Source organism: Acomys russatus, chromosome 32 (genome assembly GCF_903995435.1).
Source record: "Acomys russatus chromosome 32, mAcoRus1.1, whole genome shotgun sequence".
In the NCBI taxonomy this organism is placed as follows: Eukaryota; Metazoa; Chordata; class Mammalia; order Rodentia; family Muridae; genus Acomys; species Acomys russatus.
The window spans coordinates 30,883,395-30,895,645 of NC_067168.1; the positions used below are offsets into that span (position 1 = coordinate 30,883,395).

At 44.9% G+C, this 12,251-nt stretch overlaps 1 protein-coding gene across 1 annotated transcript in view; it reads right to left on the reverse strand.

Annotated features, from left to right (window-relative positions):
* The window catches only part of Acp3 (acid phosphatase 3), a 42,951-nt gene that overhangs the window by 9,257 nt on the left and 21,443 nt on the right, over positions 1-12,251 (reverse strand). The window contains exons 7-10 of the mRNA XM_051140199.1: positions 10,438-10,570; positions 6,777-6,859; positions 4,178-4,281; positions 2,038-2,207 (exon numbers count right to left, since the gene is read on the reverse strand). Of these exons, the coding sequence (XP_050996156.1) occupies positions 2,038-2,207; positions 4,178-4,281; positions 6,777-6,859; positions 10,438-10,570 (490 nt within the window). The remainder of the gene's footprint in view (positions 1-2,037; positions 2,208-4,177; positions 4,282-6,776; positions 6,860-10,437; positions 10,571-12,251) is intronic.

Genomic DNA, 12,251 nt, shown 5'->3' on the forward strand with positions numbered 1-12,251 from the left:
GGTATGGTCTGATGCTTAGTCCTATTTCTCCTCACTTGGGTATTGAATTGTGAGGGCTGCTGCTTTGACGGGGAGGTTCTGCAAACACGCTGCAGGTAGGTTTAACAAGATCAGGCAAACTGCCTGGGAAATAAGGTGCAGAGTGGGCTGAACAGGACTCCTAGGCTGTTGGGTAATTGTGTCTAATCAATATCAGAGAGGCTCAGGAGGAAAGATAGCTCATTCTACGCCTGTGAGACAATATTTCCTGAGCACCAAGCAATGCCCTGTACTGGCACTCTGAGGTATTGAGGACATAACAGGCAACATTCTTGCTTTGTATTTTATCTTATAATTCTTATATCCTATAATTCTTGTTTGTATCATAACCCATACATACAAAACATGTTCTTGCTCTGAGTACGACGTATCATTTCTGTAAGACATTGTAACCTTCCTAAGGATGCTTTCTTGCTAAGTTCTATCTTGAGTAGATGAGACACAGCTATCCCCTGCTTACCCAACTTAAGCCAGCTGGATAATTTTATAATACATTAACACAGCCATTCCTGATATATTAGGACAACATCCCTCCCACCTCAAGTGAGAAGAGAGCCCTCATGTCTGCCTGCAGGACTTTTATTCTAATGAAATATACACAACCAAGCTTTGCAAAGTTTGAACTTCCTAATAATAATGCTTTTATTCACTGCTCTCTTCACTTGCCTCACTGCTGGAAAACAGTTACGAGTGTAGATGCTGCACGGCCCCAACAGCACGGATTTACATGGGGGAAAAGTACCACGAAGATGCTTGCCGATCCATGTCTTGGGATATTCATTCCACGACCAGCCCAAGAGCAGGTGGTCATGGTCTAGGTTCTGGCTTTCAGTGGAGGCTGCCTCCAGCAGCTACCTCATCTTTATCCACCTTGGAAACGCAGCTCTGTTCTGCTGCATGGCCAGTCAAAGGAGCCTCAGAGGAGCATCTTCTAGACGCAGCTTCCTCGTGCACAGGGAGCAGTGGAAGTAGACCTGACACTTGGCTTAGGGCTTCTGAAGGTGCTGGAATCAAAGCCTGGAACGTTCCATTTGTTCTCTGAGAAGATTCTGCAGCCACACTCACTCAATATTCAATAAGGCTTGGACTTGGAGTCATCTAGAATACTCTCATTCTGTTTCAGTGGTGTGTGTGTGTGTGTCTATCCTCACAGATCCTCTTGTGAACCAGCTTTAGATTCTGCATCTCGCAGCACCGGAGTTTCGGGAGATGCTCAGTAGAGCACTCTCACCATGGAGATGCAATGTCTAGATATCTTGCTCTTGTCAGGTTATTTATTGGCTACAAAGGGCTTTCCAGGAGCTATTGGATGGATGCCACATATGGAACTTTCCAGAAAGCTTGATTTTCAGTTCTGCTACCCAGCGTGCTTTAACGTACGTATATAAGATCCGATCATTCTAGGCTGGCCATGGAATCGTCCTGCAGGTGTCTCCCCTGTCTCCTCACCCGTGTGTTTTTCTTTGGGAGAAGGCAGGAGCAGATGAGTACTGTTGTCAGGTACATTCCTTTGCCATTAGCCTGGGTGCAAGTGTCTTCTTTTTTGTGCTTGTACACTAACTGGTGGGCTTTGTCTGAAACCTCTTTTACGCCAGGCATTTTCAGTGCAGCCTTATTCCATCCCATTTAAGCAAAACCTCCAAGACCTTCAACAATACTGTTCTTTGTGCTAATCACAGATCCCACGGCAGCCCCACACCTTTGACCTAACCTTACTCCTGATTACACTGGGAATTGGTTTTTTTTTTTACGGCAACACTGAAAGAAAGACCAACCAAGTTAGGGATTATGGCAGGTGGGAATACGGTCAGACAGAGAGATAGGAGCTGCTTGAAGTGAGAGGTTCCTAAAATATACAGTTTATCAACTTGAACCCATTTCCTTCCAAGCTCGGGGCAAAGGCCAAAGAACTTTCTGGAAACTCTTGTTGCTTGGGAAAGCACTCTGTGTTTCCTGGCAAGCTCTGAGGGGCTCACTAACCAGAAATGTCCTCAATACCTTGGTGATTGCTTGTGCGCATACACTCCGTGGACCAGTCCTGGGGGATCACAGGGTCCAACAGCTCCACAAACTTCTCCAGAGGGCAGCTGTGGGTGCAGCCTGGCAGTGTGAGTGGGTAGGGCTCGTGCTGGGTCTCATTCCTATAGTACATCTCTACAAAGTGGCCCCTGTGCAACAGGAAGAGGGCGGAGCTGTTAGTTCCCGCAATGCTAAGTTTCCACCCAACTGTAACACATCCCTAAGGACCAGAGGAAGAACTGGTGGGAAAGAAGTAATTCCAGCCAGTTTGTTTGTGTGTGTGTGTGTGTGTGTGTGTGTGTGTGTGTGTGTGTAGGGGATGGAGATTGAGACAAGTGGGACAGAGTTGGGGAGTGGAATTGGGAGGGCTGGTTCCTTAGATAAACAGCATAGATGATGAGGCACAGCACATTTCTTCATCAGAGAAGATGATTAGAAGAGCTGACTTTGAATAAGAATGAGGAGCTACTGGGCTTTTTTTTTTTTTTTTTTTTTTAAAGACTTATTTATCTTCACATGTGTATGTGCCCATGAGTGTATGCTTTGTGTGTGTGTGTGTGTGTGTGTGTGTGTGTGTGTGTGTGTGTGTGTATTGGGGCAGGGGTTACCCATGGAGAAAAGAAGAGGGCTCAGATCTCCTGGAGCTGCAGTTACAGGCAGTTGTGGCTGCCTGATGTGGTGCTGAGAAGCAAACTTGGATCTTCTGTAAGAGCAGGATGTGCTCTTCAGTGCAGAGACTTCTCTCAAGCTGGTTTTTCTTCTTGTTGTTATTTTTATGAGCACTCCCTAGTTCCTGTTGAATACAGGACTTAATCCTTGGTATAGCCTTCTTTACTTTTGTGTTGAAGGAATGGACTGTCCTATAAATTTCTTAGTTCTCAAAATTACATACAGGGTCCTAAGCAAGAAGTCAGAGGCTTCATCTAAGACAGTGGTTCTCAACCCTTTTATGGCCGAACTACCCTTTCATAGGCGTTGTCTAAGACCATCGGGAAACACAGATAATTACATTATGATTTATAACAGTAATAAAATTAGTTATGAAGGAGCAATGAAAATAGTTTTATGGTTGGGGGTGACCACAACATGAAGAACTGTATTAGAGGGAGACTCTCTGCTTCTGAAGTCCCTCAGCTCCAGGTAAAGCAGGACATTTGAAACCTCTCACCTGACTTTTCTGTGTTCTTTCAGAGGCCAAGCTAGTCATTGGTGGAAGGTCACACCAAGCCACTAGAGGGTAAATGCTGCTCAACTGTTGTGCTTTTAAGGCTATCAGCTGGCAGATATGAGTCACCAGGAGCTGCGTGACAGGCTCGGATTATTTAGTTGAAAGATATTTTACATACGCATTAAGCATCTTTATTTCCCTCTTGGCGTCTTGTACCAGACAGTCTTTTTCCTCCAAGGGAAAATTACTATGTCTGCGTACTCGTTATATTGCCTTCATTAAAAAAAAATTAATTTCCTTCACTTTGGCTGGTTCTCTCAAACCATCTACTGTGTGTATACTATTTCCCAATAAAAGGCTTATGGAATTGAAAAGAGCCAGAAGTCCTGTTATTACTATCTCTTCTCTCTGAGTATAAAACCAAACTGATTATAGATAAACACAATGGGCCTTAAGCCAACAAAACCTAATAATAGCCGGCTGGCATAGCTCTACATGCCTGTAACTCTAGCACTTTGATGGCTGAGGTGGGAGGATCCATACCAGCTCAAGCTACAAACTGAGCTCAAGGCTGATGCCAGCTGTGGTAGTGAGACAGTGTCTGAACAAACAAACAAGCCAAGAATGAGACTCCTAGTTGAGGTGTTCTAGAGGGTTGATGGCTTGCAGAAGAGGAGTAGTTAGTTTGTTTTAAAGGTGTGGTCCTGGCTGGCTGACCCTTCTCCAGTGGACAGCGCCACACCCATGAATATATGGGCACTAGATATGGCCACATATTACACTTCTTAGGGTAACATATAGAAGACACGAAGTTGGGAAAAATGTGTGTGTGTGAGTGTGTACGAGGGAGGTTAGGGCGAGTGAAGTAGATTCAAGAGGAGGTCAGAGAAGGATGGGCATAGTAGAACCCTGCCTCAAACCCAAACAAATAACAGCAAAGCAGACACTTACCCCTCATCGCTGTACAATTCCATTATGTGGCAGGAAGCATAGGGAGGTAGTATTCCATTATAAACATCTAGCGCCATCTGCAGGCCACACACAGTAGTGTCGTGCTACAGAGATTGGAAACAATTTTACTGTTAGTAGATTTAAACCTACGTAGCAGCAGGCTTCACCATGTGTAAGATACAATGATGGTTCCTGGTTCCTCCATACTGTCAATGGCAACATGTAAATGGGGAATGAGTTTCTCTGGCATGTCTGGGCAGTAAGATTTACTCATATATTGTTTTCATTTAAAAGATGAATAGATTGATAGCCAGAGAAATTAGGCACTTTGCTTGATTTCACAAAAAGAACAAATGTGCAGCAAATCTTCTGACTTTAAGTTTTATGCTTGCAGAGAGCCTCCCTACTGCATGCTATAGTGAGTTAACACATTTAAGAAGTCTGGAACATACGCTAAGTTACATCTCCCACAGATTGGCAACGTCTTTGATTTTAAAGTTAAAGAATAGTCTATGAGACCAAGGATGTCTAGGAAACTTGAAGATGTAAGGAAGTGGAGAGTGTAAGATTAAAAAATATAAATGATTAATGAAATAGTTATTTACCTCACAGTGGCTTTTAGTACCACTTTTGGCATGAATCTGCTATGTAATCTTAGGTAACCTGTATCTTCCATATCTATAAAATGGGAGACCGCTTGAACTGTCTGGCTCTGGGGATTACCTCCGTTGGTAGACTGGCCCAAATCCCTGGGCTTAATCACAGTATTGTACACACACACACACACACACACACACACACACACACACACACACACACACACGGATGCCTACCCTGTATGTCAGTGCATACATATTCAAAAGAAGGTAGATCCAATCTAGTGAGAGAAGAGGATTCAGGGCTAACTAAGGCTTCCTAGAATTCACACAAATTAGGACTGGAATCCCATTTGGAAACTTTTAAAAACTGGCAGCATTGTCTAAACCCTGGTCCACTTCTCTCTCGGAGGCACGCCCCTGACCTTCCTCCATGGATGGTTTCTCTAGCCTTTTCCCTTGGGAGTCCCTGGTGGCAGGTAGTAACGCCCCCATTCCTCCAGGTACCTCTTCCCCCTTCTCCAGACATACCACAGCTTCCCCGCCCCCTCCCCCCCCCTGTAACTCAGCTAAGCCTTTCCTCTCCTGTTGTCAGCCTGGGTTTACACTGCACCCTCACTTCTCCACATACACAAGGCTTCCATACTATACCCTGTCCCCAGTCCTCTACAGGAGGATGCAGTCCCCATCCTGCCTCCCTATCCTGTCTTTTCTGAGTGAACCCTTTGGGGGAGGTGTTTCACATATTATACCATAGCTGCAATAAAGGACGACGTGGCTTTTAAGATCCTTCGAGCTCAGACAGTCCACATTGTTTGAAGGCTGCCTAACAAAACGGCAATGATGAGATGGCTTCTTGTCTATGCTGTCCAGCCCAGGGGATGCCGGCTGCATGGCGGCATGGCTGCATGGCTGCATGAACTGTATATATGTGGCCAGTGCATGTGAAGCCCTTATATTTTCTACTCTTCTTCCTTTTCTTTTTTCCCTCCTCTCTCTCTCCTCTCTTCTCTCTTCTCTTCTCTCCTCTCTCTTCTCTCTCTCCTCTCTCTCTCTCTCTCTCTCTCTCTCTCTCTCTCTCTCTCTCTCTCTCTCTCTCTCTCTCTCATACAGGGTTTCACTATACAGCCCAGACTAGCTTGGAACTCTCCACCAGCGATTCTCAATCTTTCTAGTGCTGCAACCCTTTAATATAGTTCCGAAGGTTGTTTTGGCCCCCAACCATAAAATTATTAAATTATTCCATTGCTACTTCATAATTGTAGTTTTGCTCCTTTTATGCATTATAATGCAAATGTATTTTATGCAGGATATCTGATATGCAACCCCTGTAAAAAGGGTTGTTCATCCCCAAAGGGTCATGACCCACAGGTTGAGAACCACACTGCTCTATGCGGTCCAGACATGCCTTGGACTCATAGCAATCTTCCTGTTTCAGCCTTTCAGGTAAGTGCTAGGATACAAGCATGAACTACCACATCCAGCCTGAGACTTTGTTCTATGTGATTATAATACATTTAAATTTTAAAAGTTATATGCAGCTACATGGTTCTGTACCAGGTAGGCCAGTTATCTGTTAATCCCATACCAGAGTCTCCACAAAATGTTTCTAGCTGTTCACTGCTTTAGCAGTCCTTTTTATGAGCTATATACACCAATGAAGAAGCACTTACTATCCTTTCTCTCTTAATGATTCAGGGGTGCTGCCTAATTCAGGGTGCCTGATGCATCTTTCTCCCATACCCTGCAGCAGAAGGAAGGCTGGCTACCTTTTTGAAGGTGCATACTCACTTGCTTCTAGTGGATTTCATGGTGCATTGTCTAGTGTGTATGTCTCTCTTGCTGTTGGGATTAGTGTTGCATTTGTAAATTCCTCAAGGGCAGAGTGATGTGTTTAATGCTAGAATGTTTGTGCATGTTTCTACCATTCTTTGGATAGACAGGAGGATGATGAGGTCAGACCCTTGAACATGCCTACGTTAAATGAACACAGAGGTACTTACTGCAGAATACATGACAAGTTTCCTGTACTTCGGCGAATGAGTTGCAGCCTTCATGTTCTTGATGATTTCACTGACCAGGACACCTTAAAGGTGACAAGATAAACAACAGAGTTAAATCAGACACAGGCTTAGATAATGGTCTGAGGGCTTCTTGTCTAATCACAATCAAGGCTTCTATTTGTTGTGAGATGACAGACTAGATAAAGACTTAATTTTAGCTTATACCATGCTACATGCCAGACCGTATGATTTAGGTCTTGTAGAAGCTCGAACTCAGAGGCATACATGCCTTACCCAGTTCAGAGAGGAGTGCTGACTGGGCCCTTGAACCCTCTCCTAGCCCAGCTTTCATTTTTAAAGCTCCAGTTAGGAAGTTATCATGCCTTTCAGAGCATAAAGGTAGTTCTTTGTTAGTCAAAGATCTCTTCCAAAGTTGACCTGAGACGATGGCACGGCAGGTACTTGAATCTTCACCTCTGGCTTCTACTCTCTGGTAGTCAGACCTGTGGGAGGCCATGGGAGAAAGCAACTCTCCATCTGTATATACAGACCATGGATTGGCTCCTGTGGACCATTTCTTCAGCTTATCCATGGTGTGTGTGTATGTGTGTGTGTGTGTGTGTGTATGTGTGTGTGTGTGTGTCTGTCTGTCTGTCTGTCTGTTTGTCTGTCTACATGGAGTCAGCCAGCATCATTGGCTTTCACATAGCATTTATGTTTGCTATTTGCAGTGTCTATCTTCATTTCTTTTATATCCAAAACCCGGACTCTTTTCCTTGGGTGTTGAGCGAGGGAGACAAACAAATGACATCTTTCTGTCTGTAGACACTGAAAGCTGGGTGTGGGGTTGATGGTGGTGGGGGGGGGCAGTATAGCAATGGAAGAGTCTATTTTGAGGACATATTGCCTTAGAGATCCCACAATGTTCTCTGTTGAGGAGTCTCAAGAGATTTGAGTCTTTGAACCCCTGTTGGTGTATGAAGTCTGGCTCAGGAATGAGTGGTGATGACGTATATTTTTAATGAGCATAACTGAAGGCAACAGTCTGACTATAATCCCAGTCTGTGGAACTTTCAGAAATGCACACCAAGCAGTTATGACAGGACCAGGAACGACGCTAAGTGAAGCAGACACAGTCCCCGCCCTGTTAAAGGGTCACGAAATAGTTACATTTAAAACATATGAACTGATAAGTTAACAAAGAAGACTGGTGGCCTCTTCTTTCTGTGGATGCTGGAGTTTCCTGGCTGTGAGTGGAAGAAACTGGATCCTGCATCTTGAATGGGTCCATGTCTCTGCCCCAGGGAAGGCTGTCCCGTGGGACACTTGAGGGATTTCATCTTGTTCTTCAAGCCACAGCAACCCTAACCCCAGTCACTAAGTTTCTGAGAATCAGGAAAACCATCTGCAAGGAGAAGTTGGCTCCCAGTTAGCAGGAGCCTTCCTGGCAGGCTGTAGCCCTGACGATGAAGCACCCCCTTTAGTTTTGGGGCAGTCCTTCTCTTGTTCTGACTATCCTAAGTACCCTCAGGCCCTGGAGTTCTAATACACTCTCGTATATCTGGGGAAACGAGGCTCGGCAAGACTCGGAAACACGTCCAACATTATGTGGTCTGTAAGCAGAAAAGCCAGGCTCTGAAGCCAGTGTAGCCCACACTGAAGCATGGTGCTCGCTCCTAGGTATCTTGTGCCCATTCTTTCCTAAATCCACATAAATCAGACAAAACATCGCTGATTAAAGGACACAAACTCTACATCCTTGACTCCTAAGCTATATACAGCCAAGACTGGCAAACTTTGTTCTTCTGTACAAGGCCAGATAGTAAATATTTTAGATTTTGTGAGGCATAGGTCTGTTGCCGCTACTCAACTTTAGAGTGGTGCCAGAGATGCAGCTATAGGCAGAACAGAATATCCGAGTGTGGCTGTTTCAATAAAACTTTATTAGAACCTCCTTTGTATTCATTGCTGGACAATCAGCCACCAATCCCTTTGTGACTTCTGACTTCAATGTCTTTTCTATTGGGAAGAACACTGATTTTTCTTCTTTCAGAAGGGCTAGGCAGAAGTGCCATATTCCATTTGTGGCCATCAGAAAGCATGATGATGCTCAGTTCATACAAGGTTGCCATAAATGTCTGGAGATTGGCACAGCAGGGCAAATTCTCAGGAAGGAATAGGTGTGGCACAGTGGGCAAAGGCTAAGGGCACAGCTGTCCACATGTCCACAGCATTCACCCCACCATGGTATTTATCAACAGGCAAAAACTATACAAAAGCCTAAAACAATCCTGGCACACCAGGTTCCATCTAAGACTGCCTTCTGGTGTGGCGAACTGCCTCCCTCGAAGGCTGGAACTTGCCGCTTTTGCCATTAGTGTGGAGAAAAGACTAGAACCTTTCCATTAGGTCTGCCTCTGTGTGCTGTGCAGTCAGGATGTCTGCCACAGAAGCTAAGTAAATGTCTTTAGATCCTTAATGACCACTGTCCTGAGCCATCAGCCCCAACCTGCTTCGTTCATTTCATTTGTTTTTGTTTTTGTTTTTGTTTTTTTCCTGACTGGCTTTATTTCAGACCTCCTTCACTGTTCTTCTGGTGACAGCTGACATGTAACCTTACGTTTCTAGCTTTGGTCACCTCCTCTTCTGGTTGACGATTTGAGTGCTTTCCCTGGTTGTCCAGTTCCTGAGTGGATATCCTCCCAGTCTGGTCTGGTTCCTAAGGCACTTTGCCTCTGCGCCTTCTCTAATGGTCTTGATCGAGCAGTGGACATCTACTAGTAGGCCAAAGTCTTGATCTAAATATACCACTGCCCTCAAAACATTTAGAGCATGTCACGCCAGCATGAGAGAGCTTCACCGTGTCAACAGTTAACACAGGTGCACCCTCTCTCGTTTTCTTGTTTACCCTCATTGTTAATGACAACATGAACCATGTCTGAACCTGACCATCCCTAACCCATGTGTGGCCTACTTACATTGCCGTCCTTGTAGGCCCCAGTATCTATCCATCCTGGCTTCTTTCTTCTATTCCCCTATCCTGATTTTAAGGACCCAGCATCCTCCTTCCCGGCTTTGCCTTCACAATGGGAGGGTGTCAAAGACTACAACTGTGATGTGGGCTCACTGATGGATATCTAGATATCTTTCAATACCGGCAGAGGAAGCTGTAGAAATTTGTCAATATTTGTCAGACATTTGCAAAACATACCAAGCTTTTGCCAAACTTCACGCTTGCGCGGTCCACCCTACCAGCTACCAGACACAATACACTCTCCGGGAACTCAGACTTAAATCCTCAGTTATTCCATCTGGAAGGAATGGGAGGGACCATTTGGATGTAGTCTCAAACTTTCATGTCCAGAAGTAAAAATTAACACCCAGCATGGGCAATGTCAATCTCTTATGGCAATGTTGTGTTGACGGACAGCGTGTTGGGTACCAGGCGCTGTTTGTTCTAAGTCTCTTAAACATACATTCGTTTTAGTATTTGCAGTCTCTTGCACAGTGTTCTTACTGCACCCACTTTGCAGAATAGAAACTGCAGGATGATAAAGTGGCCCCTGTAAAGCCAGTCAGCGGGCGGGTAGTAGGGCTGAAGCCCAGACCCAGACTGTCAGATCGCAAGCCCAACATTCTTATTTAAAAAAAAAATACTCACCCCCTTGGAGTCTAGATTTCTCTTTCTGCTTGTGAATTCCATAAAGGGATAGCAGAGATAGTTCTGATAACTCCCTCAATGTAGTCATGGTGTCCTTGGTGGCCCAGGAGGGTAAGGTTAAATTGTGAACACCCTGCAGAAAGGAGAAAGGAGGAGAATGTGTGCACACAGTTGTGAGTTCCTCCATTGACCTCCATTTCCCCCTTCATCCTACAACTAGGATGACTAAGCCTAGGCAGCCTTGCTGAGCTTGCCATTTCTTATGAGAACCAGTCATGGTGTTCAGATAGAAAGTCTAGATAAACTAATCTGTTCTTCCCTCCAAACCTATAGTGTTATGGTTTAACTCTGGGTTAATGCATAATTCAGAATTTGCAGTAAATGGTGGCACAAGGTGAGGGTGCCCCTCATCCCTTTATGAAATGGTTAGAAATAGTGTCACGAACCTTCAAAGGAGGCTGTGTTGGTTAGTTTTTTTCAGCTAGACACAAACTAGAGTCACCTAGGAAGACGGGATCTCAACTGAGGAACTTCCCCTTTCAGATTGGCCTTAGGTAGGTGTAGGGGGCATTTTCTTAATTGGGAATTGATTCGAGAGGGGCCAGCCCACTGTGGGCAACACCACCATACCAGGGGGTCTTAGGTTGTAGAAGAAAGCTGGCTACGTGTGAGTCAGAGGGAGCAAGACAGCGAGAGGCATCCCCTGGTGGCCTGTTTCCAGGACAAAGGGGAAAAGAGCACAGAGGGTTAGGTGCTGTTTCCTAGAAATCAGAAGGACTTGTTTAAGAGGGCAGTTATAAAAGTCCACGTATTTCTGGAACAGGTATACTACAAACTTCCAGTTCACTGGCTGGGGAAACATCTGTACCTCTCGCATGGCGAGTACTGGTAAATGTTTGCTACATGTATGACTGAGCTGTGAGCAGTAAAACTACAGATGCTCATGCAGATGCTTATTACCTATTAGGAAGTTGGAGAATAGGAGGGAGGCAGGGGGAGGGGGAAGGGAGAGAGAGAGAAAGGAAGAGGAGAGGTTATGAGAGGAGCAGAGTGAAGAAAAGGGATGCAGAAGGAAGATGCAGGGATGTGACAGTGCCCCCAGGCAACACGGTCTTATCACAGAACAGCTCAGGTCAAACCATATGAAGTTACTGGTGTGTGGCTCAGTGGTACAGCTTGCAGGTAGCGTGGCTGTGCCCTGGCCTTCATCTCCAAGACAAGCCAATGAAGAAATAGAAAACCATAGTAAAGGAGGAGAAGAAAAAGGGGGGGGGGAAAGGAGAGAGGAGGAGGAGGAGGGGAAGAAGAAGAAGAAGAAGAAGAAGAAGAAGAAGAAGAAGAAGAAGAAGAAGAAGAAAAAGAAGAAGAAGAAGAAGAAGAAGAAGAAGAAGAAGAAGAAGAAGAAGAAGAAAAAGAAAAAGAAGAAGAAAGAAAGAAAGAAAGAAAGAAGGCACTGACACTAATAAGGAGTCTTAAACAAATGCTGAAGATAAAGAGAAAATACGGGAGAATGCATGGTTGGGTCACCGAACTGTTACAGAGATGGGTAAACTGTGTCATCTCTCGTGGAGACAGAAGTAGGAAGGCAATTCCTACGCCCCACACTCATGATGACCTTCATGTCACAAGTGGGCATGAGGCATGCAGTGGTTAGAATTTTGCTCCAAGAGACAGGAATAAAAAAGTACTCCTTTTGGCCAGAAGATGGAGCCTGGTGAATGAAAAGCATCAATCACATCGTGGAAATAGTAGTGCTTTATCCAGCTAGGAAGATGATTTCAAACACACCACATAGGGGAGTTCTTTTCTCTGAA